This window comes from Fusarium pseudograminearum, chromosome 4, assembly GCF_000303195.2.
Source record: "Fusarium pseudograminearum CS3096 chromosome 4, whole genome shotgun sequence".
Classification (NCBI taxonomy): Eukaryota; Fungi; Ascomycota; class Sordariomycetes; order Hypocreales; family Nectriaceae; genus Fusarium; species Fusarium pseudograminearum.
In genome coordinates this window covers 3,834,444-3,857,760 of record NC_031954.1, presented here as the reverse complement: position 1 = coordinate 3,857,760, position 23,317 = coordinate 3,834,444, and the positions used below count along the sequence as shown (strand labels likewise).

At 48.2% G+C, this 23,317-nt stretch overlaps 11 protein-coding genes across 11 annotated transcripts, besides 1 other annotated feature; 7 read left to right on the top strand and 4 right to left on the bottom strand.

Annotated features, from left to right (window-relative positions):
* Nucleotides 1-1,008: 1,008 nt before the first annotated feature.
* On the top strand, nucleotides 1,009-1,830 carry FPSE_11135 (uncharacterized protein; the record flags this gene model as incomplete). The annotated part of the gene is made up of 2 exons (XM_009264252.1): nucleotides 1,009-1,699; nucleotides 1,790-1,830. 2 exons carry the CDS (start codon nucleotides 1,009-1,011, stop codon nucleotides 1,828-1,830), a joined length of 732 nt encoding a protein of 243 aa, XP_009262527.1.
* A 1,060-nt stretch (nucleotides 1,831-2,890) lies between these two features.
* FPSE_11136 (uncharacterized protein) lies at nucleotides 2,891-4,045 on the top strand (the record flags this gene model as incomplete). The annotated part of the gene is made up of 2 exons (XM_009264253.1): nucleotides 2,891-3,648; nucleotides 3,790-4,045. The coding sequence occupies 2 exons, from the start codon at nucleotides 2,891-2,893 to the stop codon at nucleotides 4,043-4,045; spliced, it is 1,014 nt and encodes a 337-aa protein (XP_009262528.1).
* A 1,496-nt stretch (nucleotides 4,046-5,541) lies between these two features.
* Nucleotides 5,542-7,406, top strand: FPSE_11137 (uncharacterized protein; the record flags this gene model as incomplete). The annotated part of the gene is made up of 2 exons (XM_009264254.1): nucleotides 5,542-7,323; nucleotides 7,389-7,406. The coding sequence occupies 2 exons, from the start codon at nucleotides 5,542-5,544 to the stop codon at nucleotides 7,404-7,406; spliced, it is 1,800 nt and encodes a 599-aa protein (XP_009262529.1).
* A 201-nt stretch (nucleotides 7,407-7,607) lies between these two features.
* Nucleotides 7,608-9,348, bottom strand: FPSE_11138 (uncharacterized protein; the record flags this gene model as incomplete). The annotated part of the gene is made up of 2 exons (XM_009264255.1): nucleotides 7,608-9,118; nucleotides 9,231-9,348. 2 exons carry the CDS (start codon nucleotides 9,346-9,348, stop codon nucleotides 7,608-7,610), a joined length of 1,629 nt encoding a protein of 542 aa, XP_009262530.1.
* A 990-nt stretch (nucleotides 9,349-10,338) lies between these two features.
* On the top strand, nucleotides 10,339-11,172 carry FPSE_11139 (uncharacterized protein; the record flags this gene model as incomplete). Its single annotated transcript, XM_009264256.1, has 1 exon — nucleotides 10,339-11,172. One exon carries the CDS (start codon nucleotides 10,339-10,341, stop codon nucleotides 11,170-11,172), a length of 834 nt encoding a protein of 277 aa, XP_009262531.1.
* A 289-nt stretch (nucleotides 11,173-11,461) lies between these two features.
* Nucleotides 11,462-12,617, bottom strand: FPSE_11140 (uncharacterized protein; the record flags this gene model as incomplete). Its single annotated transcript, XM_009264257.1, has 2 exons — nucleotides 11,462-12,514; nucleotides 12,564-12,617. 2 exons carry the CDS (start codon nucleotides 12,615-12,617, stop codon nucleotides 11,462-11,464), a joined length of 1,107 nt encoding a protein of 368 aa, XP_009262532.1.
* A 441-nt stretch (nucleotides 12,618-13,058) lies between these two features.
* FPSE_11141 (uncharacterized protein) lies at nucleotides 13,059-14,701 on the top strand (the record flags this gene model as incomplete). Its single annotated transcript, XM_009264258.1, has 2 exons — nucleotides 13,059-13,087; nucleotides 13,144-14,701. The coding sequence occupies 2 exons, from the start codon at nucleotides 13,059-13,061 to the stop codon at nucleotides 14,699-14,701; spliced, it is 1,587 nt and encodes a 528-aa protein (XP_009262533.1).
* A 326-nt stretch (nucleotides 14,702-15,027) lies between these two features.
* Nucleotides 15,028-17,749, top strand: FPSE_11142 (uncharacterized protein; the record flags this gene model as incomplete). Its single annotated transcript, XM_009264259.1, has 6 exons — nucleotides 15,028-15,157; nucleotides 15,221-15,574; nucleotides 15,630-15,881; nucleotides 15,929-16,967; nucleotides 17,023-17,438; nucleotides 17,499-17,749. 6 exons carry the CDS (start codon nucleotides 15,028-15,030, stop codon nucleotides 17,747-17,749), a joined length of 2,442 nt encoding a protein of 813 aa, XP_009262534.1.
* A 386-nt stretch (nucleotides 17,750-18,135) lies between these two features.
* FPSE_11143 (uncharacterized protein) lies at nucleotides 18,136-19,277 on the bottom strand (the record flags this gene model as incomplete). The annotated part of the gene is made up of 4 exons (XM_009264260.1): nucleotides 18,136-18,259; nucleotides 18,313-18,513; nucleotides 18,645-18,972; nucleotides 19,019-19,277. The coding sequence occupies 4 exons, from the start codon at nucleotides 19,275-19,277 to the stop codon at nucleotides 18,136-18,138; spliced, it is 912 nt and encodes a 303-aa protein (XP_009262535.1).
* A 764-nt stretch (nucleotides 19,278-20,041) lies between these two features.
* On the top strand, nucleotides 20,042-21,571 carry FPSE_11144 (uncharacterized protein; the record flags this gene model as incomplete). The annotated part of the gene is made up of 3 exons (XM_009264261.1): nucleotides 20,042-20,249; nucleotides 20,303-20,732; nucleotides 20,782-21,571. The coding sequence occupies 3 exons, from the start codon at nucleotides 20,042-20,044 to the stop codon at nucleotides 21,569-21,571; spliced, it is 1,428 nt and encodes a 475-aa protein (XP_009262536.1).
* Nucleotides 21,572-21,853: 282 nt separating this feature from the next.
* On the bottom strand, nucleotides 21,854-22,880 carry FPSE_11145 (uncharacterized protein; the record flags this gene model as incomplete). Its single annotated transcript, XM_009264262.1, has 5 exons — nucleotides 21,854-22,081; nucleotides 22,140-22,198; nucleotides 22,258-22,476; nucleotides 22,532-22,777; nucleotides 22,832-22,880. The coding sequence occupies 5 exons, from the start codon at nucleotides 22,878-22,880 to the stop codon at nucleotides 21,854-21,856; spliced, it is 801 nt and encodes a 266-aa protein (XP_009262537.1).
* A 335-nt stretch (nucleotides 22,881-23,215) lies between these two features.
* Nucleotides 23,216-23,314: a repeat region.
* The last annotated feature ends 3 nt before the right edge of the window (nucleotides 23,315-23,317 follow it).

Genomic DNA, 23,317 nt, shown 5'->3' with positions numbered 1-23,317 from the left:
GTACGTCTTACATGTCGACTCAAACCCAGGTACCTACTAAATAAACGGAGTCCCCTTTCTCTTACGTCCCTTGGTAGCTTATTAACAACGCCAACACTCCCGATATTTGCCCGCACAACACCTCATTGGTCCATTCAGACTGCATAATGATTCCTTACGAACTGCACATATGACTTCAATTCTTAGATACAAGCAAGAGAGTTCATTTATTTCAACCATCCGCTATAGGTCCCCGTCAGTGTGTATCCAGTGAGTCAGGAATGCAAGATTAAAAGGTAATACTGCAGATGTACATGTCTGAAGACGTATATTTTATTACGAATTGGTCGACTAGCATGAAGGTCAAGTACAAAAACAGTCCACGGCGACGTTGTGTATCAGAGCCACCTCCCACAGCACAGCCCGCACATGCATGTTGCACATGTAAGTTGCTCAATAGTCCGAGACTTGCACTGAATCACTAACGGCGGCATTGGTACACTTGTCATACAGCATACATGACAAGACACACAGCCAACTCGAGGTTCAAAAGCGTAGACAAACAGACAAGTATACAACACCAAGAGGACTCTCGTGAGGTGTCCAATGTATACGCATAATCAAATAGTAGAAAGAATGGGTTGATAGTTCTTGTAATGAAGTGTGTGTGATGAGAAGTGCCAGGATGAGGTTGTGTGAGGTTAAAATGCTGTCTTCTGATTGGCTCGTGCGGGGGTCCTTCAACCTTGGGCCTCTCGACTTAAATAAAGTCCTCCTCCCCCCCGATTCTTTTCTTACACTCTCCCTTCTTCATACCTTTTCTTCAGTTCCATCAAAAATCATCCCCCATCCTCTTCAAACCCATCATTGCTTCTGAATTTCATCACTTGACAACACTCAAGAGTTCAATGAGTCCCAGTAGGACTCCTTTCATACTCTTATCTGCCCTGCCTTGCTGTCGCCATCACTTGAGGCCCATACACTGCATCTCTCTGTATGAACAAGACATACATTCCTTTTCGCAACAAAATGGCTTCCCATCGTGCTTTCCCCAAGTCTGCCCCTTCTTCACCAATGTATGAACTCAGGCGTGCCCACGGCCAAGCCCCAACACCAAACCACCAGAAAGCCAGTGAGAGGCAAAGACTATCAGAAAGTCCCAGACGCCTAGCTGATCCTCTCCACTTGGTCGATGTATCTGGATCTGGCCTTTTCAGAACCATCCCTAATGGCGCTGATGCTCGGCTGCGAAGACAGGTACCACGATCACGTGGCTTGCATCAGCTGTCCAACCAAGACTTGTGCTCATACACTGGTCAGCCATCTCTCCCAAAGTTAGAGCCAGAATATGAACTGTATCCGATTTCGCCTCGAAAGCGTCTTCGGGTCTCACTCGAGAATACTCTGGTCCCCTCGCACAAATATGATCAACCTTCACATCTCGCCTCTGACGAAGGTCTTGCGCACACTGGCTCCTGGTGTCACTCGACTCCCATTGACCCCAGCGAAGCGCAGTTGGAGACGCATGACTTTGAAGAGGATGTTCTGAGTGGAGATTGGTATCCAAAGACACCAATCGACACCCGAATGTCCACGCCAGACCTCCCTCCGCTGTCCACGGACTATGAGTTTTGCCCATGTCATATTCCGTGCGAACACAGGCAGGACAAGATTAACGAAGACTTTTACTTCGCCACAAGATCCAAGATGGACATACAGAGTATGTTGAGCTACTCCTCGTCAAAGGGCTTGGCAGATTGCGCGATTGCTAATGAAGACAGTGATTGATGCGCTGGCGCACATTGTCCAGAACAGATCAACTCCTGGGCAAGACCGATAGCTGCTGTTTAATTAGTGTGCTGCAATAGTGGAATTCGTGCGTAGTAGATGAAAAAGAACTGGCGTTCAAAGCAGGCGATTGACAATTGGATATGGATCTGATAACAGAAGGCGTTATCTGTAGAACAGGTAGTTATTGAGGCCTGTCGATTTGTTTTATTAATGCGAGTCTGTGTTGAATCATTATAATGGATGGTAACGTTTCATCTCACCAGCTGTGAACTCATTGCGAAGCAGTTGGGCCTACATGTCTCGATAGTGAAGATGGTTTATCTGTGGAGGACAAATAATGTTCCTAAGTAGGTACCTGCGAGTTGATATCTTGCTTAGTTATTAATTAAAATGGATTGAGAATGGATATCCGCCGGTGACTTCAAATTGACACTCAGTGTTCATTGAAGCGACCTGATTGAAACGATTCGAAGTAGAAGGAAGGACTCGGGGACTCTAGGACTGTGGGGAATTTGGGGAGAGAACTTAGGGAAGGGATGATAGACGCACCTACTCAGGCAACAGTCCTTCTGATGCCTCAGGCAGCAATAAGGCATTCATTCTATACCACTTGCTGACTCCGCAACACTTCGACAGACATGCAGACATGGACAGACAATTACATTTAAATAACCTCGAATTCATTACCTTCATTATGTTACGTATATTCTAGAATACATCCCTCATCTTGGCGATCTCATGATTTTGTCTGGACCCTAAAGATGATAATGTAATCCAATCTGTATGCTTTAGCTTACATAGGCTGGTGCAGTTAATCCAATTGCAGAAACCTGAACGAGCATGCAGAGATGGAAAAACACTCACGTCATACCTGACTATAAAGCTTACTTACTACCAGCGCCACTATCAAAGACATTGTTAATAAATGAACGACTGCGTTATTTTGCTTCAACTTCATCATCATTTGTTTTTGGTATCGACTGTAGGTTAGGTCTTTGTCAATCGCTGCTCGAGCTTAGCGACTCAGTTACGTCATTCAACTTTTCTTTTAATAGAGCGAGTTCTAGACACAGACAAAACACCAAAGAAAGAGCTGTTATAGAAAGAAGCGATAGACGAAATGGCTGAGAATTACATCCTGCGCATCACAGCTGGTCCTCATTATGACCCGAGCCAACAGGTCGAGGTTCCAGTCAACACTGCCAAGCCCATCACCATCAAGAGCGACCGCGCCGATATTGAACTCAACATCCGCATCAACGACTACAAGGGTCTGCCAAGAAACTCACCCTCAACATCTCCCTACTTTTCAACTGAGCCTCACGCCTACAACCGGGATCAATACAGCATTTCATTCCGTTTCACACCAAAGAAACCTTCTAGCGGCGACACTGATGACGCCTCCGGGATCAAGGCCACCGACTTACAATTCGGCAATGACTTTGACCACCCTATTCGAGACCGCCTACCACCAGGATTTAACACGGCTATGGGCATAGTTCGATGGTGGATTGATCCTGGTCTGGACGGCGACGCTTACGCCGATAAACCTTACTTGTATGGCCCAGCATTGAGCTCCTTCAATACTATCCACGTTGGTGAGGGCGATTTTGATGAAGAGAAGGGCGGACTCTGGTTCGAGGAAGGTGGTGACGAGGAAGGTCTCGAGGCTCGTGAAGAAGTTGGCGCCCCTCTCACCAGCAAGGCTCGAATGAAGTGGGCTCTCAGGGCGGATAGCAAAGAGAAATGGGTGTTCGAGTATGGTCAGACATATGGCTTCGACTTCTTCAACCCCTATCTGAACTTTTCCGACCTCGCTCTGAACCTCCCTGGATTTCAGCTACCCATAATGAAGTACTGGGATGGTCAAGGTCTCAGGTAAGCAAACCCCTTCCAGTCGAACGAATATCTCCCCTGCTATATCGTATTGCCTCCAATGATGGGCAAGGAATCCCTTCATCTAGCCCTCTTCATTTACACTCGTTACAGGCCCGGCCCAAAACGCTCACATCAGCTCAGATATGTCCTGCGCAACAAAGAAACGGAAGAGCCATATCTCGTCATCTTGTTCTCGCTGTACCACAAGGATTACGTGAACGAGGACGGTTCGTTGAAGGAAGGCGCTCACGATTCGTTAAATCTGCCCGACCAAGTCGACACACAGCACGACGACGAATTCGATGGAGAAGGAGCACTAAAGGAGGCGACGGAACAATTGGGCCCCAAAATTGATGAGAAAGGGAATGGACAGACTAGCGCGGATGATATCGACTGAATCAAGAGGGTTGCATTAAAGGTTGAGGCGCGACTCGTGCTGCACCACGACGTCTCAAGTTGCGACTCTTGGCTACGAAACAGATGCCGCGACTAGTATATCAATATTGGTTATTCCCGAACCCTTTTCTTGACCGCGTTCCAAGACTGTGTTCTCGATGCGTCTACGGCGCTGTGCTAGGCAGGCCAAGTGGTACTAAGCCTTTGCTATACAGTTCGATTGCCGCGGAGAAATGGCCCCCTGGTACTTTGACGAGAATATGAGAAGATGGACTTTCAAAAGAGACATATTTCTCATCTCTACCTTTAATGAAATCCAGCAGTTTCAGGGTCTGTTTCCAAAGGTCCCTAATTGAATCTTCAATTGGTACAAATTGACCCAGACATGCTTCGAAAGGAGCAACGGAACACTAGTGACCAGTCAGGTGCTTGGTTACATTTACCGACATTTGGGGTGGCATGTCGATGGCCATGGAGGCCGCGGAAATGGGACCCCGCCAATGCGTATGTACTGCGCATGCATCATCGATTTTGACAAAGGCCAGATGGCGGAGATATCGGATCTGCAAACGAGATAGCCGGGTATACAGCAATGGCAAGATATGACCTGTTATTACCAGACCCCTCTATTGTACAGAAGTGCTTGGCTTGCAGATATTCGGAAACCTGGCCAATCAGACAACGTACCGTTCACTGTCGGCTGTCCGAAAGGAGGCTTTGCCGAACGGCATCTTCGAGATGGTTTTAGGTGGCGTGGAGTTTCTAGACTGGGCTAAATGTTTAGCGTCCAGCTTAGATCATATCCATGCTATTCCCGACACCCTGCCCGGTTTTTATACTACTAAGGCAATGGGCCCCGGCGAGAAACCCGCGGGTCACCATAAGGCGAATCGAGGGAATACGAAACGACCTTAGTATTCCCTTCTTGCAAATTTGAGCTGGCCAACGATCAAATAAGGTCAACATCATATCGAATCAGACGTCAAGGCCAATCACCAAAGCTGAGGTGCACACCGAGTCTCATTCATCGAGCCGACCTCTGCCCTGACCTCTTCCCTACCTACTGCAGCATCCATGACCGTGCCGCAGATGCAATGCTCCCTCTCGTCGTTGTGACCCTTCGGTGAGAACGTACTATCCGTTAGCGTTTTCTCATGGCCGAGTCACACGCAAGAACAAAGGTCCCGCAACGTTAAACAAGCGGATACCTTGCCAAGACAAGATTATTCCCGTCGAGATCCCGCCTTCTGGCCCTCATCTCATCTCCTGCCCTGTAACCCCAGCCTCAATAACCCCGGGTTTGTGCCCCGGGTATTACTTTTCTTGTGGATTACTGCTTTCCTCTCTTCTCCTTCTCGCCCTTATTGACTCCGTGTCCCCAATAGTTCTGTCCTTGCACTCTCACTTCTTACTCAGACATTACAAGGCGAATGACGTCCATACACCCAACACGGAACACCATTGCATCGATTATCAATATTCTTATATCTTGTTGACATGACGGAACCTGGGTTGCGTCAGATTGCAGATACTCCCCCTCAGGACCTTGGTGATCTCGAGATAGGGCTAGAGAACACTGTCCCAACATCGACAACACAATCGAAACTTGGTAGCCAAGATCCTATATCATATTTGTATCTAACCCTCGACACTCCCCTGCCAACAGTTCCTTCATATCATGGATCGAACCCTTCTATCACCGCAAGCCTGCCACAATGTCCAGACCTGCGACCGTACGCATCCCCTTTTACCATGCCGCGGGCACGGAAGAACATTATGCTCGCGCTGTCGTGTATCGCCACCATGCTCACAGCATACACGGCTGGAACTTATTCACCCCCCTCTCGAGCAATGGCTAAGGATATAGGAGCAAGTCACACAGCAACACTTGTTGGAATCACTACCTTCTGTGCGGGCTTTGCCTTTGCTCCCATGGCGCTCGCACCAATTTCTGAGATCTGGGGTCGACGTCCAGTTTTTATCTTGGCTGGCTTTGTCTTTGTCATCTTCCAAGCCGTCTGCTCTGTCATGCCAAACTTGGTTGGGATGCTGATCGCTCGCTTCTTTGTTGGTGTCGGCGGTTCTGTTTTCAGTTCAGTCGTCGGTGGAGTCATCGCCGACCTCTGGGAGAAGGAAGAGAGAAACACCCCTATGGCACTGTTCAGTGGTTTTGTGCTCTTCGGCACCGGACTTGGACCCTTGGTGGCGGCTGCTTTCGTCAACGACTTGGAGGATGACACCCTGGCCTGGAAATGGTCATTCTGGCATCAAGTCATCTTGGACGGGCTGCTGTTGATTGCTATCGTGGCGCTTTTCAAAGAGACTCGGGGGTCAGTGCTGCTATCGCGGAAGGCTAAGAAGTTGAATGAATGGTACCAGAAATTGGAGGACGCAGGAGTCTACGGAATTTGGGTTACTGATGCCCAGGAAAACGGCAGCAACAGCTTATCTGCATCAAGCGTCGAGACCTTGACAGAACACGATACAAAAGTCGAGTACGGCCAGAGAAGCAACCTACGAAGGATTCGGTGGCTTGTGGAAGCCGATGAGCAGCGGCCTCCTCTTCTTCAGATGATGGCCACCTCCGTCAAAAGGCCTTTCTATCTTCTCTTCACCGAGCCTGTCGTCTTTTCCTTCTCTCTCTGGGCCGCATTCTCATGGGCCGTTCTCTACCTGTCTTTCTCCGTCGTGCCATATCTGTACAGCGACAACTACAACATGTCTATGCGCATCTATGTCGCAATGATGATTTCAGCCATCGTTGCAACGACGGTGGCTATTCTTCAAGAGAATCTCATGAAACACCCTCTTTGGTCTGGTCCTTGCCACGAGAAAGAAGTCCCACGGTTCTGGCGATTCATGAGGAAGCACTTCCCTGCAGACTCCCCCGAGGCTCGGCTATACTTTTCATGTATGACGTCGCTTCTTCTTCCCGCCGGCTTATTCGTTGCGTTCCTGAGTCCTGCCAGCACGAGCCACTACACGCAGGCTATTGGAATTGGTTTTGCGAACTGGGGCATTTACTCGGTGTACCTCGCCACGTTCAATTATCTTGCCGATACGTACCACATGTACGCCTCATCAGCACTCGCTGCACAGAGCTTCAGCCGCAATGTGTTGGGCGGCATATTCCCGGTCTTGACTGGCATAATGTTCGACAACCTTGGACTGAGAACGGCTGGATGTGTGTTGGGGGGCATTGCTTCTGTACTCACACTCGTCCCGTGGGTCTTGATGATTTTCGGAAGCAGAATTCGAGCCAGAAGCAAGTTCGCAATTGTAAGTTTTAACTACATTTCATTATCTCAGACATAACTTGAGACATTTTGCTAACCTCTTTATAGTCTTTACAAAAGCAATGAGCGTTTATGTGATAGACGAAAGATTATAGAGCAAAGTTTAGTTTAACTTCTTTATGTATTGGGTAGCACAAGAATGAGTTGTGCGTGCATCATTATGACCTGATGAATCTATACCCGGCCCATTATATTGGGGCCCAATGAGAACATACATGAGCCACCGTTCTATCATAGTCCCCGCTCTTGGTGGTGGTACATTTCGTTTCAATATGTCGTAGCGGCGTCTCTCGACAATTCTCTCTTCTTCTTCCTGAGTTTTCGTTCCTTGAACCAAGAAAACGCTCTCTTCTCCGATAGAAAACTCTGTTTCTTATCCTTTATCTGCAGTTCCTCGCATGTACGTTCCGATAAGCTTGTGTCGCTTCGCGAAACACCTTCCCTCAACCGTTGCAAGTCGTCTACTAGGGAGGGAAGAAGGAGGTTTCCGTGGTAGTCGATAAGGGGTGGTGGGAGCTGAACACAGCCTTGCCATTTGCGCAAAGCATTAGGTATGTTGTTCGAGGCAGGAACTTCGTGTTCATCCAGCGTAATGATACCGTGGCCTGCGTCCTGGAAAGACTTCTGGCCGTCGAGTTTGGGCCATACTGTCGATGGTGCGACACGGTAGGCGAGCGTCTTTTGACCCGAGAAAAAGGCCCCTATCAGGCGTGTTGTATAGTCGTCGCTGAAGCCGCACATTCGAATAGATGCGATACGGCCCTTGAGGTGAAGAATGTAGTTGCAGAACAAAAGGTGCGAATCTGGACAATAGTCATCTTCAAGACGGAGAGTCATTGTTTCGCTTTTGAGGTCATCGTAGGATGAGGCGGGGCTCAAAACTATCTTGTCTCTTGATTTAGATTCCCAAAATTGAAGAGCCTTGCCCCTTGGACTGTGCACTTCGGGTGTTCTGGCGCCTCGCGAAGGTGGTCGGCTGCTTGCGGTGTTGACTGGCACAGGTTCTGGCTTCGGCGGCCGCTTTCCGTAGAATCTTCGACACAAAAGGACCAGGCTTTCCAAAGGGCAATCTTCGCTGCGCTTCAGTTGTGACATGATGAAGTCTTTGAAGAGCAGCCCAGTTTTCTCAGAGTTGGCCAGGAGCATTGCAGCGTCGTGGGCCGGAGCGCCGCTCAGATGCGACATGTCCAACTCGACAGTGATGTTGGTTGCGTATGTCCCATACGTGTTGAGCCATTTCGTCACAAGAGGGCTCACTCTTGGTCCTGTGAATGGTGAGAGGACGGCGTGTAGTCTCGTTTTCTGGAGAAATGCGACGAGAACATCTGCGCGAAAGGCGAATGATACTTCCAAGTACGGCCAGATTCGACCCAGTGTAGAATAAGCCGACGCGAAGTCTTGTGAGCGCCAGACATCCTGGTTGAATGGAAATTTGTTCAGGCGCAAAGGCTTTTCGTTATCAGGGAGTAGGTACATGCAGATTCGAAACCGCACCGAGTCCGGAAGACGAAAGTACCCCACTGACGACTTTCTTCGACCATGATCGCTGAAGAAGGCCTTAAGTACTTTCTCAAAAGTCGCCTTTTTAGGCTCCGCGTTGTGACAAACCGCATCGGCAACACGATCCCATGCAGGAAGATTGTAACGGGGAACATTCACCGGAGGTCGCAGCCTTGGGAATGATGGCGTGTTGGGTGTAACAGGCGTGACAGGCTGAGAGCGGTTTCTGAAGGCAGAGGCAGGATTAGAAGTGCTTCTTGTGCGCACTCTGACACTGGCTGAAAAAGGCATTTTCAAGTCAGCCTTGGAGTGTTGATTTGGCAAGGGCAGGCAAAAGTAGAAGTAAGATCAGAGGTACAGGAGACGCACTCATCCTCAGGGAACCCAAACGCTCGGAAATGTCGTTTTTTGTCTTGAAGGAGCTGACGCGACGGAGGAGGGAGGAAGCTGAGGCCGAGGGCGAGGGAGAGGGCGATGCGGTGGGCGATGTTGATATTGGAGTGGTCATTTTTGCTGGTGTTACTATGTCACTTTGCGTGGCACTGGCATGGCACTGGCAATGGCACTGACACTGGCAGGCAGCTGTTTGGCGGTAACCATGTCTCCATGAAGAATATAACAGCCAGGCACAAATGTAGCAACAGTTAAAGACCAGATTGATCAAATATTCACAATGTTTGAGGGATTATTAAACACAGTTTATTCGAGTGTCGTTAGATCGGGAAGTTACAACACAAGCGTCCTGAATCAGCGACCCGACTTTAGTTTTTTGGGTCCTTCCTATTTATACTTTGTCAGTGACGTGAAAGTCTAAAATGGAAATAGTGTCACTAACAACTTCAAAGTCACGGGCTTTGAATATCGGTAACCGACTTGCACATGTTACTCTTGAATGTGGGCTTTTTTGTTGTTATTACGAGCTCGGGCAAATGCTCTTTTTTTACGCTGTGTCCGAAGAGTAAGGCCGTTTCCAATGGTGGCGAGAGAGCTTAAAACATGCAATACTCATTAACATCCAATAACGACAAACGGGTTTATCGTGCTGGTCCTGTCTTATTCGACCCTGTCCTGGTGTGGCATTGATGGCTGCGATATTAAATGGAAGGCCTGTCCGATTCGTTGGGTACATGCGAAATGGTTGTTCAGGAACCGATGTTCTTGATCAATGATGCTCTTGAATCGCCTCAAATCTTCGGCCCTGGCGATACCTTTGACCAAAGTCCATCGACAAGTACCAGTGCTTCATCCATTACACTCATGTCAACATTGAAAGATTCCACAGTAGTAATCAACCATCACATAAAGACCCGTCCCATCCCCTTTCAAATATCCTATCATTCTCGTCCCCTTTATCTTCTCCCCCAATGCCCAGGTCCAACCATCAGACGATCATCATAGTCTCCTCGTGGAAATTGATCCATTTTCATCCTTCTACTTCAATCATATGAATACAATGACACCACCACCACTATTACTTTCCACTGAAAATAAGTCAACAATGGCCAACAAAACTGACCTCGAATTCACAGACCCCTGGTCCCTGTACGAAGACCGCCAAGCAGGCGTCTTTGCCTGGATCATTCTGGGTCTGATGTTTGGTTACTTCATCGGCATGGTCTTGCGGGACATGGTGCAAAAGACTCGCACCAGAGAGCTCCAAGATGAGTTTCGAACGTTTGGGAAACTCATCAAACACATTATTCTCCTGCCCCGCACGCTCTTCACCAAAGATCATCTCATGCCCGTGTGGTACTCCTGCACCAACATCTTCCGCCTTCCAGAGGAGCAACGTTACTGGAAAACGGAAAAGGAAGAAGACCGAGAATTGAGAGATTCCTCGCAGTTCAACAGCAAGAGTGTCATCGAGCGACTTGGCGGCGGTTGGCCCAAGAAACGCTCCCAGACCAGTTCAGAGCTTGGAGGCAGCAGCCAGGACACGGACATAGAGATGCAGAGTCTCCCCAATATCACCGACCTCGCCGGAACAAACACCGGACTCCCCAAGATCGAAAAGCTTGCTGTTGTCTTTGAGGTTCCTGAGATCCTGTCTTCCAACATGAACCAAAAACACCATGGTTTCCAAACTGTTCCTCTTCACGGCCCTCGTTTTGGTACCGATGGCCTCGCTAATCTGACGGCCACCTTTAACTTTCAGTCCAGCAAGGACCAGGAAGAGAAGCCGACAGTTGATGAGAAGGAGAAGGGGAAGTTGGAGCCTAGTCAAGAGGGGGTGGACGCCGAGGAGAAGAAAGATGTCGAGAAGAAGGCCGACGCGGAGGACGTAAAAGGTATTAAGAGTGAAGACTCGAGTACCAAGAAAGATGGTGAATAGTCACCAGACATGATACGTCGGATCCTTCTTTTGCTGGACATAACTGTTCCGAGTAAGGTCACCGAAGGCCAGGTTGGGCGTCTGGTATCGCGAGTTTCCCCGTTGATTTATATGTATATGAGCATGTCCAACATATTTGTGTTTGAGGTAGTTTCATGTTGGTCCATCATCTCAAGAATGGATTAGAAGGGATGGATCACACCAACATAGAGTGGAATTGAATATCAGCCCACATATTGATTCCATGAAATATTTATCTGTCATTGTCTCTGATATGAAATTAACAGTTTCAGTCATGATCTTTTATCTGCACTACTATGCGCCCTTTGAACGAAGCATCTTCATACATATCCACAATGCTGGGGATCCTGTCAAACGGTATAATCGTCAAATGCGATCTTACTCCAGCTTCCTCTACTATTCGCATCATTCTGTCCGTCGCTTCCTTCCCAGCGACGTAGCTGCCTCTGATAGAAAGTTCCTTAAAGACAAGCGGAGCAGCGTCAAATTGCCAAGGGTTCTGAGGAAGCCCCAGTATCCCCAGCGTGCCTTTGATCCTAAGGATTGTGAGTGCCCAGCGATTAGCCTCGAGTGACGGTGTGCACACGACGGCTGCAGCGACGCCCTCGCCCTTTGTGAAATCGTAAATGATGTTGGAAGCACAGTCCGTATCAGACGAATCCACCACCAGATCAGGCTTTAGTTGGTGATTTTCCACATCCTCTGCTAGCTTCCTCCCAGCTTGTCTGCTATCAACCGCGATAGTTCGGAAACCCAGTGCTTTGGCGAATTGTACGCCAAGATGCCCGAGTCCGCCAATGCCCACAATCGCCACTGTTTCGCCTTGTGAAAGTCCAGATGTCGCGGCCTCGAGAGATGCCCAGACAGTAGCACCCGCACAGGTCAAAGGCGCGGCCTGTTGGAAAGAGATTGTATCAGGGAGTCTGACCGTAGTTTCGGGATCGGCAGAAGCATAGTCTGCAAATCCGCCGTCATGCAGAAATCCAGCTGTTTCGCGGTTGTTGCAAAATCGTGGATCAAGCTTCTCTCCTTTCTTTGCTGTTAATCGACATCCTACGCAAGAGCCACATGCATGCTTGAAGTTTAGAATGCCAACTCGATCTCCTACTTTGAGATTGCCCCTGTAACTGCTGCCAATCTTGGCAATGGTGCCCGCTATTTCATGAGATGGGACAAGACCGATGGGCGCTGGTTTCTCAAATTCACCTTGCAAGGCTTGTAGATCTGAGTGGCAGAATCCAGCAGCGTGTACACGTACAAGAATGTCTGTGTCTCTGATAGAGGGTAAAGGGCGCTCTCCGAGAGCATATGGTTTATTGTGCTACCTGAGTGTCAGCTAGTCTAGTCTAGATAGTTGTTTGGACCCTTACTTGTGCAATGTAGGCTGCCCTCATACGAGACGGTAGTTCAGTGTCGGAGACCATATTTAGAAAGATAACTAACTACCAAGACTACCAGTTTAAAAAGCGATGCTGGACTAGAAGCATAAGAGATAAAATTATTAGGGTAGCTTATGCCACTTAGACTAGGCTCCTTAGACTACTTATTTTTATGGCCTAAGACTTAGGAGGCTGGTATGAAGGATTGCCACACAACACAGCTGTTTCTACTCCAGCGTGGTGGTGGAGTACTCCAACAAGGCCTTGGAGTGACCCCAAGCCTACCCCAACCGCTTAGATGTATGGACCGGACCATCAGGAACAATATACTAACTTTCAAGTCATGGAAAATACTTAGCTTGTTTACAGATATGGATAAATGGATGATTGAAATCTTTATCTCTTGATTCAAAGCCCATACCAAGCCACGCTGGATCAAGCTACCTACCTAGGTATCTTATCAGCCAGACGTCCAGATCCCCCATCATGTCCGTCTTTTTCAAAGAGATTCTACCGTAGGTTCTTCTTACTCTCAATTGATAACAGTACAAGATGCTAATTGGCTACAAAGAGGCAACCCTGTTCAGAAGGGTGATGTAGAGGCTCTTCTTGACTCTCTACAGCTTACCATCCGCGCCGAGGATTCGGCAGACTATCAACTCCTCCTCGCTGCTGTTCACGATTGTGCTGAACGGATCGCGAGTCTACCGGACTACCAGCCCATTCCGGATACTGAAAGATTTCCCCGCCAAGATGTTCGTTTGGCTGAAAAGCATGAACAAGCTTTCGGTCACGCTTGGGCACACCGTTTCACCATCCATGGCGACAAGACATCACGCTCATCACTCGCCGGCAAATCGGTCTGTCTGAAAGATTGTATTGCTGTAGCTGGTGTACCGCAATTCTTTGGTAGCGACGCATTTCCAGCATGGACACCATCCACAGACGCTACCGTTGTGACAAGGTCTCTGGAGGCTGGAGCTGTCATTACGGGAACAGCGACATGCGAGAACTTTTGCAACTCGACGTCGTCCTTTACCAGTGCTCAGGGCACTATCGATAACCCGCGCAAGGCTGGTTACTCAGCTGGTGGCAGCACGTCTGGTGGCGCCGCTCTTGTCACAGGCCGTCTGGCCGATATTGCCATTGGAACAGATCAAGGTGGAAGTATTCGCGTGCCTGCTTCCTTGTGCGGTTGTGTGGGATTCAAACCGACACATGGGCTCGTGCCGTACACTGGCATCTCAAGTGGTGACCAGATCGACGATCATGCTGGTCCGCTTGCAAGGACGGTAGACGATATTGCAGCTTGCTTGGATGCTATTGCAGGTTACGACGGAATCGATGATCGATCTCTAGGAGCGGCGCCGCATGGGTCATTTGGCTTCCTTGAGTCACTGTCACTGAATGGCGCAAGTCTACAAGGTGTCCGTATTGGTGTTCTGGAGGAGGGGTACGACGACAACAGTCTCATACAACCGGGTGTCAAGAAGGTTTTTCTTGAAACGGTAAACAGACTTGAGTCTCTCGGAGCGATAATCCAAGACATCTCAATTCCTATTCACAAGGAAGGCCCTTCGATATGGACCATCCAACAGCGCATCTCAGGCTCGGCAGGCATTCTGGGTCAGGCCAACGGCCGCCGAGGTCTCTACTTAACCGAGTTTGAACAGGCTCGTCTACCTTGGACCGCTTCGCAATTTGAGAAATTGTTCCCGTCAACAAAAAACACAGTTATCAATGGCTTGTACCTGCAACGCACTTTCCCCGGCCTCTATTCCAAGACGGTCAATATCGGAAGACAGATGCGCGATGCATACGAGACCAAATTCAAGGAGTTCGATGCCATCATTATGCCCACCACGCCGTTTGTCGCACCACGACACGGATCGAGAGAATCTGTGCTCAAGTCGTTCGAGCCTAGTATTGGGATGACCAACAACACAGCCATCTTCAATGTCACAGGCCAGCCTGCGCTGTCGCTTCCGGTTGGATGGTCACAAGCTGTTGATGACGAATCTGTCATGTTGCCAGTTGGTCTACAGATTGTGGGAGGACTTTGGGAGGAGAAAAAAGTGCTTCGTATTGCCAAAGCTCTGGAAAGTAGTCTAGGTAGCTTTCTTCTTTGACCGGGAGGCTGGGGGCAAGTTCATGTTAGCCGAAGCTCCTTGATTATCGATATAGTAAAACAGTTTTTCTTTTTAATTGAGCAGACGGATCTCTTGATAACAGCTATCTCGCTGATTTACACTGCTTTAGATAGCGAGCGTCCTAACGTCAAACAAGTTTGGAGACATATCGCTCATAGACTAAGAGACGCCATCATTGATGCTACCCCAACCCCCACTCGCAACAACTCCAAGATAAACTGGGCACTACCCCATCATCATTTGTTCTTCCTCTCCATCTCCATCTCCACCTCCAACGATCGATTGGAGTCAAGATTACTCGAGAAATGGTCGGATCAACGTCTTCAAACAAGCGACAGAAAGTGGACCACAATGGAGGAGCCAATCTTCGCATGTGCCACCACTGTGGAAAGAGTTTCAAGCGGACAGAGCATCTAGAGCGTCACGTACGAACACGTGAGTCCTTACCCTGCAGGTGTAGGCGTAGCATAGAATAAACGACTGATGTGAATTGACTAGATACCAAGGAGAAGCCCTTTTTGTGCTACTGTGGTGCATCCTTTGCGCGACGCGATCTACTCACGCGTCATCAGAGGATAGCTGAGCATCAAGGTGATGCTCCATCGCCAGGGTCGGTACCAGGACCAGGACCTGGACCTGGGGCGTTGACGCAGTCAAGACAAAATAGTATTTCCAGTCACAATGTCGACCCATGTTTCTGCGCCAGGCCTCAACAGGCGATGCAAGTTCCTGTTGCTGTTGCTGTTCCTGCTCCTGTTCCCCTGACAGTCCAAGAGCAGACTCAACGTCCACCAAACATAGACGCCGGGCAATTCGTTCCCAACTTTTTCTCCCCCCAGATGCTTGACGGTGGTATGTTGTATCAAGACTCTTACAATGCTCTTGGTCAGATGCTGACTCCAACGAGGCGTTGACTTTGATACACACTTTCGCGAATTCACCAGCTTCCTTGATGGTGTTGGCCTATCTGCCGAATGGAGTCCATTCTTTAGTGATCGCGACAGACATCAAGACCCTGTCGACCCTGAATTACGACATGAAGAAAATGGGACCACCTCTCCTCAGCAGGGAGCACCAACACGAGCTGGAACGCCTTTCAGTTCGTGGTTACCTTCTGTTACTGGAAACAGGATCAACAACTATGTCTCTGACACGGACAGTAAGCTCGCCCAGTATGGCACACAATTGTTGCTTATAATTCGCTAGATCCTCGCGCTGTTGATCCTGAGTCACGCCCGTTCAAAGTGACTGAGGAGCAAAGATCAAAGGTCAAGGCTTCTATCCAAGATTTTTCGCATCTACTTGATCCTACTTTTTGCGTTCCATCCAGACACTCTCTTACACGCTATATAACCTCTTTCTTTGGGGGCTTCCACTCTCACATGCCTTTTATCCATGTACCTACGTGGCAAATCACCGAACACTCACCTGAACTGATTTTTGGCATCGCCGCTATCGGTGCACAGTATTGCTTTGAGAGAAAGGCTTCAGAGAGGCTGTTCTTCGCCGGGAAAGCCTTGGTGCTGGAAAGGTTGCGAAGAAATGCAGAGCTGGTCGACATGTCGGCGATACCCAGAATCCATACGGTAAACTCTGCCAAGCAAAGTGGTCGTGATAGTAATGCTCCAGATAAAGAGTCGCAAGTCGAGACCATAAGAGCTTTGGTTACCCTCATGGGCTTTTCTACGTGGGAACCCAAAGCAGCCATGGTGCAAGAATCTTTTGTCTTGCAGGGTATTCTCACTCAAGCTCTTCGCAATGCAGGCCTTGAGGATGTGGATGAGCTGGTCTCGTCAACGCCATCGAGTCACCCTCATGATACTAATGCGCTGTGGCACGATTGGCGAACTTGGGCCAAACAAGAATCGTGTAGACGATCTAAGCTCATATGTTTCTCTTTTCTCCATACGCATTCCATTGCATATAATGTGTATCCGACACTCCGCAGTAACGAAGTTGGCCTTCGATTACCTTGCTCAACAAAAGAATGGAAAGCTCCAAATGCGGCATCATGGCGTGCTGCGGCTAGCGAGGTTCAAGAGCCACAGCTATTCTTTCGAGAAGCCCTATCACTGTTGCTCAATAATAAAAGCGAGTCTGCGCCGTTGTTCCCAATTCCAACACCTCTGGGAAACTATGTTTTGCTTCATGGACTACTCCAGAGGATACACATAGTTAGAGATTTGAGCTTGCCAATTACTAGCAGTTCAGCCTCCTTACCTAGCGAAGAGGTGGAGAAACTTGAGTAAGAACCAACGACCACATGCATCTTCCTGCTTTTACGCTGACTATCACTGCAGACGTGGTCTGCGGTCGTGGACCTCATGCTGGCAACAAGCCCCAGAGTCCACTCTCGATCCTAACAACGAGAACGGGCCCATCCCCTTTACTTCCAGCTCCCTTCTAGCGCTGGCCTATGTGCGCATATACCTCCATCTGGGTCCTTTTAGACAGCTTGAAAAACGGGATCCACAGCTGATCTCCGAAGCCATCGCGAGCAGTCCGGATATAGAGCGGAGTGATGGTATCATTGCAGCACTGCTATATGCCACTCATATGATCGGCATCCCTGTAAGACTGGGGGTCGATCGTGTGGCTAGGAGTCAAGCATTTTTCTGGAGCGTGAGGCACTCGCTGTCCGGCCTTGACTGTGCTGTACTGTTGAGCAAGTGGTTGTCCAAGTTGGCTGAAACAGTTTCTGAAAGCCCGCTGACTGGTAAATTATTGTACCCTTTTCCAAACGACGTCCCTAATGTTGACTGACTGATGTGTGCAGATAGCGAAGACAGAATCTTGCATTGGGTAAGATGCATTGTGGAAGAGGCCTACACTGTCGTTGACTTTGAGCAAAACCATGATCAAGAGATTGCAAATTTTCTTGACTTCACAGACCCCCGGAATCTGTCTCTGGCTGTGCTAAAGATATGGGCGCATTTCTTCAAGAGCAATACGCAGTGGCTGTTTATCAACATCATCGGAGTAGGTTTAGAAAAGTATCGTGAAATGCTTGTACAGAACAAGATCTAATTGTGAGAGCTGGAGTTGGAGTTTCTAACCCTAAGGGAAACGAGTATGTCCGTCAATCAGTGGTATATCCTAATCACTCAGTGTGCTATTTAATATTATGATTATACCCCCAACAGAATTCTACTTTTGCAGTCTCAATGCATGCTTCTAATAGTTCCTCTACCGTGACCTCGTAATTCTCCAAGAGCTTCGAGCATTGGCATACCATTTAGTCTAGAGCTCAATATCTCAAGTAAAAGCGGCTGCGATGTACGGTCACTCAATCCGAATTCTCAGAGATCTTGGAATGCATCAAGAGCTGGTACATTCCAAGGACGTTAGAGCAGTATTCAAAGTCTGTGCCAAAGTAAACAACCCTTTATTTGCTTGTGTTATAATATCCTAGTCTAACTTTGAACCTTTGGCAGTAAAGCACCCTCGGGCGGCTGGTTCTTCTTCTTGAACTCGTCACACATCTGCTCCATCGTCACCCACTCAACACCTTCGTGCTTGTTGATGTACTCAATCAATCTGTGCTTTCTGTCAGAATTTACACTATATTCTAGGCGTTATACGTTTCATACCTCTCATGCATCAAAAGAACGTGTGGTCGGCCTGAAACGTCGGGATGACATGTGATGGGGAAAACACAAATGTTATCGGGATCATCTGCCTCTTCCCGGTAGAAGTAGTCAAAATGATCTCTCCATAGATCCTCAACGTCTCGTGAGTTGACCCAGCCGTGGCTATTAGGGCTGTTCTTGATGAACATCATGGGAGGAAGACTGGAAGATAAGATTAGTATATTGCGATTCGATCTTAGTCGCCAAGGATAAAGCATACTGCCAGAGGTGTTAGCAGATCTGTTTTCAGCTATAGGTCAGTCAGTCAGGTATTACTTACCTCATCTAAATACCAGTTTGCAGGGATCTCAACGAGACCTGTTTCTCGACCCTTAACTAATGGTTTCATCCAGGTCTCTGCCTTTTGTTTATAGTCAATATTGGTCCAACTATCCCCAGTCCTCAGCCAGTACATGTGACAGTCATCATGAGACATTGAGTGGTCATATTCGATGCCGTAGCTAAGCATCAGATCGACACCCTCTCGGCTAGTTTCCCACCATGGAGCGACGATTCCACGGGGTGGTTTTCCACAGAAGTCAGTTAGCATCTTATGTGTTTTATCCAAGACATCACGCTGTTGCTCTAGCGTCATATCTGACGGGTTCTCATGCGAGTAGCCTGTCAGATTGTCAGTTGGATGGATATAAGTTTTGGACTGTCTTACCATGAAGGCCAATTTCATGACCTGCATCGCGTACCATAGCACATTCTTCTGGGAAGGTCTCAAGGCTATGTCCAGGAATAAACCAGGTTGCCTTGATATTGTATTTATCGAACAACTTGAGCATGCGACGAGTTCCATGAGTTCCAGCAAATAGACCACGAGAAATGTCACTGGGAGAGTCCTCGCCTCCGTATGAGCCCAGCCATCCAGCAACTGCATCAACGTCGACACCGTACGAGCAGAGGATGCGTTTAGGCATTGCGTGGGGCTGATCCGGACCTGTTATAGAGGCGTGGAAAGTGTGTTGATGCAGATAAATAGATTTGATGAGACTGAGTAGACCTGATACCGAGGGTCGAAATAGACTAATATGATGGCGCAATTGTAGGCGATAAAGATCGGACGTTCTAGAGATAGAATTTGAGGCAAAGGCTGGGATTTGAGGCACTCATTAATAACTCAACTCAACTGCCGAGTGCTTGACTCCAAGACTGTCAGATAACAGTCAGTCCGATAACTAATCGGACGTCATGTCCTATCATGGGGTAACTCCAAGATATCCCCAGGAAGCCAGACCCGCGCTGGCGGGTTGCATAAAACCCGATACTGATTTAGTGGTCGACATAAGTGTTAGATCACTCTTAGTGTTGATGCAGCCTAAGAGTGGTCTAATGATTTAGTCAGAATTGCTTCAAGTCCCTATTTTTTTGCTACCCACCTGCCGCGCTAGTCTCCAACTTCAACGCTATACTCCAACTTTCTTATCTATCTTTACATCGAGTCAGGATCTTCCCCAGAGTTGACAAGGATGTTTTTACCCCAGACCTTCCTTATCATTAGACTTGGCCAAAACGACCAGGGTTTTGATACAGGCTTGGTGCAGAGCATTGGTACATAAATTCGAGTTTGACAAGAGAGTCACCATCTAACGGTGATCGACAACTAATATGTAATAAGCTGAAGAACCCAGAGTTTTTCGAACCTACCAACTCGCTCTCTTGCCTCATCACAAACACATCAATCATGATCAACACATCTTCTGCCAATATCAGTTCTTCTGAGCCAGAGATTACCAAGGCCGACAAGCAGCCATCTGGCAGGCTTAGTAGTGGTAGCATTGAACTTGGACGACAGGAGAAAGTCGATGATGGCGAAGTTTTTCGGCAGGGTGATGGCGTTGTCGATTTCCGGACTGTAGGATGGATCCAGGCTTCTGTCATTTTCCTCAAGGGTATGTTTTCACAGTTCGATATTACGCTTCAATGGTCTGATATACAGTGCTAGTCATCTTCGCCACTGGTGTCTTGACGATCCCTTCAGCCATGTTCGTCCTCGGTGCACTTCCCGGTGCGATCAATGTCCTTGGCTGGCAGGCTCTGAACACGTACTGCGCCATTATCCAAGGCAACTTTCGCAATGCGCATGCAGGCTGCCATTCCATTGCCGACATGGCCAATGTTGTCGGCGGTGCATGGCTCAAGGAGGTGGTCGGAGTTCTTTTCCTCGTCACATACGCCATCGTCGGTGCATCCGGTATCTTTGGTACATCTGTGGCTCTCAATGTGCTGTCGAACCATGCCATCTGCACTAATTGGTTTATGCTTGTTGCGGCAATCGCTGTTCTTATTCTAGCAAGTGTCCGCAAGTTTGAGAACATTGCTTGGCTCATATGGGCGGGCTTTCTGACCGTCTACGTTGCTGTTTTCATCGTCGTGTAAGTTCTCTACTCTTACCTCCTATTCTTTTACTGACAAGTTGTTTAGTGTCGGAGTTACTACCCTTGATCGACCTGCTGCTGCTCCTCAGACCGGAGACTACGACTTTGGTTATCACGTTATCGGTAACCCGACTTTTGTCACTGGCATTACCTCTGTGGCTACCATCTTCTGCTCTGGTGCTGGCACATCCGCATTTCTGCCTGTCATCTCGGAGATGCGCAAGCCCCGAGACTACAACAAGGCTGTCTATCTTTGTATGGGCATCGTGACTGCTTCGTACCTGACTTTCTCCCTTGTTGTTTACCGATACTGTGGACAATGGGTTGCTTCTCCGTCGTTAGGCAGTGCGGGCGAGAACATCAAGAAAGTTGCCTACGGCATTGGCCTCACTGGTCTTTTGGTCAGCGCTTGTCTCTACGTTCACGTTGCCGCCAAGTACATGTTTGTCCGTCTTCTGCGCCATTCAGAGCACTTCCAGAAGAACACCGTTACCCACTGGGCAGTCTGGCTTGGCTGCACATTTACCATGTCGGCTGTCTCCTTTATTCTCGCATCCGGAATTCCTATCTTCAACTACCTCCTCGCTCTGGCTGGTAGTCTTACCTTTTCGCCTCTCGCATTAGGTCTCCCAGGTTACCTTTGGATCTACGACCACCAGCACTATCGCCAGGGAAAATGGTGGCAGATTGTTGTATACTATCTCAACTGGCTTATGATTGCCTTGTCTGTCTTCTTAACTATTGGAGGAACATATGGAGTTGTTCAAAACATTATTGACGCGTATGCGAATGGCCTAATCGGAGGAGCGTTTTCCTGCGCCAACAACGATAGGTAAGCTATCTAGACTAGCATGGCCAATGCTGCTTGAAACATAAGTCTCAGTCCGATATTCCTATAATACAGATAGAATTGCAGTTTATACATCATCTCTCTTTGAAACAACGAGTTTAATTTCCAATCCGTTTCATTACATTATCCATCGGTGACGTGCCGTGTCATCCTCTGTTGGGAACCCGAAGACTTTTGTATTCTAATGTTTGTAATATAACGATGAAACGGGTCCCGAGGAGTGGATAAGAGATATTGCAGTTTTGAGAGACATACTAGACAAATAAGTCTAATTAATAACATATCCACCATCCACCATCATCGCAGATCCCTGCACAAAGCTAGCTTTACTGCTGGCAAGGAACAAAACACAATCAGCAACCTCTTGCGCTGTGCCCATACGACCCATCGGCGCGATATTGACTGCGGGGGCTAGAACATTGGCTTGTGGCCGTATCATAGCTGTATCAATGACGCCGGGGCAGACAGCGTTAACACGGATAAGATCCTTGGAGTACTAAAATGCAGCATCAGAGACACGCCAAGAGCTTGAATTGGAAGAGGTTTGCACTTACGTCTATGGCGTCGCATCTCGTCATGTTGATCACGGCTGCTTTACTTCCGCAATAAGCCGCTGTAAGTTGACCAAAAGTTATTAGTTGAAGCTTCATAAGCATGGGGCCTCTGACGTACGTGCTGCTGGGCGACCAACGACTCCTACTTGACTGGCGACGTTAACAATGCTCCCTCTGGATCCAGGTCTACCGTCGTGAGTCGGCAAAGGCTCTTGCTTTAGCATTTGTCGAATAGCCGCGCGCGATGAGAGCCAGCATCCGCGGTAATTCACATTGTTAATCAAGTCGAATTCCTCCACGGTAGACTCATGTGATCTCTTGTTATTACTCAAAACGCCTGTGTAGTGAATCAGTAATCCATCACTTGGCCCATTGGATAGAGAGCTACGAACCAGCTCCGTTGACTACATAGTCAACCCTGCCAAACTTTTCGATCGTAGTATCGTAAAGATTTTCAATTTCCTTCTCTTTTGAGATGTCAGTGGGGATGGCGATGACCTGAATGTTTTGGTTTTGGTTTTTCGACATGTCGTTAATTGTCTTTTGAGTATCCTTGAGCTTGTCTGCATCCCGGTCTGCTAGAACAAGACGCAGACATCTTTCACGAGCAAAAGAGATAGCAGTTGCACGGCCAATGCCTGCGAATCTCGTCAGTGGTTGTCATTATCATTATTTTGGACCTGAGTTCTCACCTGAGGCAGCGCCAGTGATAAGTGCAACGCCGCCTTTGAAGATGGACATAATGCCAGTGTTGGAAAAGATTTGATAATCAAAGATCTGGATGATACTCTATCAAAGGTTGCTGCTTATCGAAATACTACACATAGAAATTCCATTCTTATTATTGGTTATCGGTAGTCGGTCCGGATACGTCTGCAGAAGCATACATACGACAGACTGACGCTAAGCTCCAAGTCTGGCGGCCATGGTCTTAACGAGGAGTTGGAGTAGGGAGACTCCAATAATTGGAGTCTAGAACGCTAATCTCAATTAGTAAAGCTCATCTGTAGAAGACTCGATCCATGAGTTAACCAGCTGGAAATGTCATCTATATATATTAATCTTCCAGTAATCTTAAGCACATACGACCATACCTACCAGAAAATACGGGATCCCGTCCGCTCTCCCATAGTCAAGCTGGTAAGGGGCGGATTAGTAGTTGGGTCGGTGACGACCAG